We start from the raw sequence: 3,456 nt of genomic DNA on the forward strand, positions 1-3,456 counted from the left end.
TCCAAACAGAAACCTCTCCATGTACAACACCAGAAACAACCAACAGAAAACCACTCCATGTCACCAGCCAGGAACAACAACAGAAACCACTCCGAATGTTCCACACCTAGAATAAGGCAACAACAGAAACCACTCCCATGGTACGACAATACCAGAACAACAACATGAACACTACTCAATGACATCCAACAGAAATCACTCCATGCACAACAACACCAGAAAAAACAACAAACACTACTCCATGTACAGTACAACAACACCAGAAACAACAACAAACACTACTCCATGTACGGCAACCAGAAACAACAACCAGACAGTCCGCGCGGCTCTTGTGTTTTTTTTAATGATCCGGCGACCACCGAGATCTACACCATGCACAACAACAGAAACCACTCCATGTTCACACTCTTCCACGGAATTAGAAACAGAAACGTCAACGTCTTTTGTCTCTTCAACCGAATTCTCATCTCCGATCTATAATTTCCGAAGTCTTACTTTCCCAACGATTTCCGAAGAATCAACAACAGACACAACACCATATACAAGAACACCGGAAACAACAACAGAAACAACTCCATGTACAACAACACCAGAAACAACAACAGAAACCACTCCCTGTACAACACCAGAAACATTAATAGAAACCACTCCATGTACAAAATCTCCAGAAACAACAACCGACAATACTCCATGTACAACAAAACCAGAAACAACAACAGACACTACCCTGTGTACATCAACAGAAACCTCTCCATGTACAACACCAGAAACAACAACTGAAACCACTCCATGTACGACAACACCAGAAACAACAACCGACACTACTCCATGTACAGCAACACCAGAAACAACAACAGACACTACTCCATGTACATCAACAGAAATTTCTCCATATACAACAACAGAAACCACTCCATGTACGACAACACCAGAAACAACAACAGACACTACTCCATGTACATCAACAGAAACCACTCCATGTACAACACCAGAAATAACAACAGAAACCACCCCATGTACGACAACACCAGAAACAACAGACACTACACCATGCACAACAACAGAAACCACTCCATGTACCACGCCTGGAACAACAACTGAAACAACTCCATGTACAACACCAGAAACAACAACCGACACTAATCCATGTACAGCAACACCAGAAACAACAACAGACACTACTCCATGTACAACACCAGAAACAACAACAGACAGTACTCCATGTGCATCAACAGAAACCTCTCCATGTACGACACCAGAAACAACAACAGACACTACTCCATGTACAACACCAGAAACAACAAAAGACACTACTCCATGTACATCAACAGAAACTGCTCCATGTACAACACCAGAAGCAACAAATGAAACCACTCCATGTACGACAACACCAGAAACAACAACAGACACTACACCATGCACAACAACAGAAACCACTCCATGTACCACGCCTGGTACAACAACAGAAACCACTCCATGTACGACAACACCAGAAACAACAACAGACACTACGCCATGTACATCAACAGAAACCACTACATGTACAACACCAGAAATAACAACAGAATTCACCCTATGTACGACAACACCAGAAACAACAACAGACACTACACCATGCACAACAACAGAAACCACTCCATGTACCACGCCTGGAACGACAACAGAAACCACTCCATGTACGACAACACCAGAAACAACAACAGACACTACACCATGCACAACAACAGAAACCACTCCATGTACAACACCAGAAACATTAATAGAAACCACTCCATGTACAAAAACACCGGAAACAACAACAGACACTACTCCATGTATATCAACAGAAACCACTCCATGTACACACTCTTCTACGGAATTAGGAACAGAAACGTCAACGTCTTGTGTCTCTTCAACCGAATTCTCATCTCCGATCTATAATTTCCGAAGTCTTACTTTCCCAACGATCTCCGAAGAATCAACAACAGACACGACACCATGTACATCAACAGAAACCTCTCCATGTACAACACCAGAAACAACAACAGAAACCACTCCATGTACGACAATACCAGAAACAACAACATGCACAACTCCACACCAGAAACAACAACAGAAACCACTCCATGTACGACAATACCAGAAACAACAACAGACACTACTCAATGTACATCAACAGAAATCACTCCATGTACAACACCAGAAACAACAACAGAAACCACTCCATGTACAACAACACAAGAAACATCAACAGACACTACTCCATTTACAACAACATCAGAAACAACAACAGACACTACTCCATGTAAAACAACACCTGAAACAATAACAGACACTACTCCATGTACATCAACAGAAATCACTCCATGTACAACACCAGAAACAACAACAGAAACCACTCCATGTAAAACAACACCAGAAACAACAACCGACACTACTCCATGTACAACAACACCAGAAACAACAACAGACACTACTCCATGTGCATCAACAGAAATCACTCCATGTACAACACCAGAAACAACAACAGAAACCACTCCATGTACAACACCAGAAACAACAACCGACACTACTCCATGTACAACAACACCAGAAACAACAACAGAAACCTCTTCATGTACAACACCAGAAACAACAACAGTAACCACTCCATGTACCACGCCAGAAACAACAACAGAAACCACTCCATGTACGACAACACCAGAAACAACAACCGACACTCCATGTACCTCCTCTCCATGTACAACAACAGAAACCACTCCATGTACATCAACAGAAACCTCTCCGTGTACAACACCAGAAACAACGACAGAAACCACTCCATGTACCACGCCAGGAACAACAACAGAAACCACTCCATGTACGACAACACCAGAAACAACAACCGACACTACTCCATGTACAACAACACCAGAAAGAACAACAGACACTACTCCATGTACATTAACAGAAACCTCTCCATGTACAACACCAGAAACAACAACAGAAACCACTCCATGTACCACGCCAGAAACAACAACAGACACTACACCATGCACAACAACAGAAACCACTCCATGTACAACACCAGAAACAAACAAAGAAACCACTCCATGTACAAAAACACCAGAAAAAACAACAGACACTACACCATGCACAACAACAGAAATCACTACATGTACAACACCAGAAACAACAAAAGACACTACTCCATGTACATCAACAGAAACTGCTCCATGTACAACACCAGAAACAACAACAGAAACCACTCCATGTACAACACCAGATATCACTCCATGTACATCAACAGAAATCACTCCATGTACACACTCTTCCACGGAATTAAGAACAGAAACGTCAACGTCTTGTGTCTCTTCAACCGAATTCTCATCTCCGATCTATAATTTCCGTAGTCTTACTTTCCCAACGATTTCCGAAGAATCAACAACAGACACAACACCATATACAAGAACACCAGAAATAACAACAGAAACCACT

General features: G+C 42.1%; 2 protein-coding genes across 2 annotated transcripts in view; both read left to right on the forward strand.

Moving 5' to 3' along the window:
• Positions 1 to 862, forward strand: part of LOC113470305 (integumentary mucin A.1-like) — a gene marked incomplete at its 3' end in the record, with an annotated part of 2,773 nt that extends 1,911 nt beyond the window's left edge. Inside the window, exon 3 of the mRNA XM_026828635.1 lies at positions 318 to 862. Within this exon, the coding sequence (XP_026684436.1) occupies positions 318 to 862 (545 nt within the window). The remainder of the gene's footprint in view (positions 1 to 317) is intronic.
• Positions 863 to 925: 63 nt separating this feature from the next.
• On the forward strand, positions 926 to 2,622 carry LOC113470306 (integumentary mucin C.1-like; the record flags this gene model as incomplete). The annotated part of the gene is made up of 2 exons (XM_026828636.1): positions 926 to 1,324; positions 2,560 to 2,622. Coding segments are annotated over 2 exons (462 nt in total), but the record flags the coding sequence as incomplete, so codon positions are not given.
• Positions 2,623 to 3,456: the final 834 nt, after the last annotated feature.

The sequence above is a fragment of the Diaphorina citri genome, unplaced genomic scaffold (assembly GCF_000475195.1).
Source record: "Diaphorina citri unplaced genomic scaffold, Diaci psyllid genome assembly version 1.1 scaffold1498, whole genome shotgun sequence".
NCBI lineage: Eukaryota > Metazoa > Arthropoda > Insecta > Hemiptera > Psyllidae > Diaphorina > Diaphorina citri.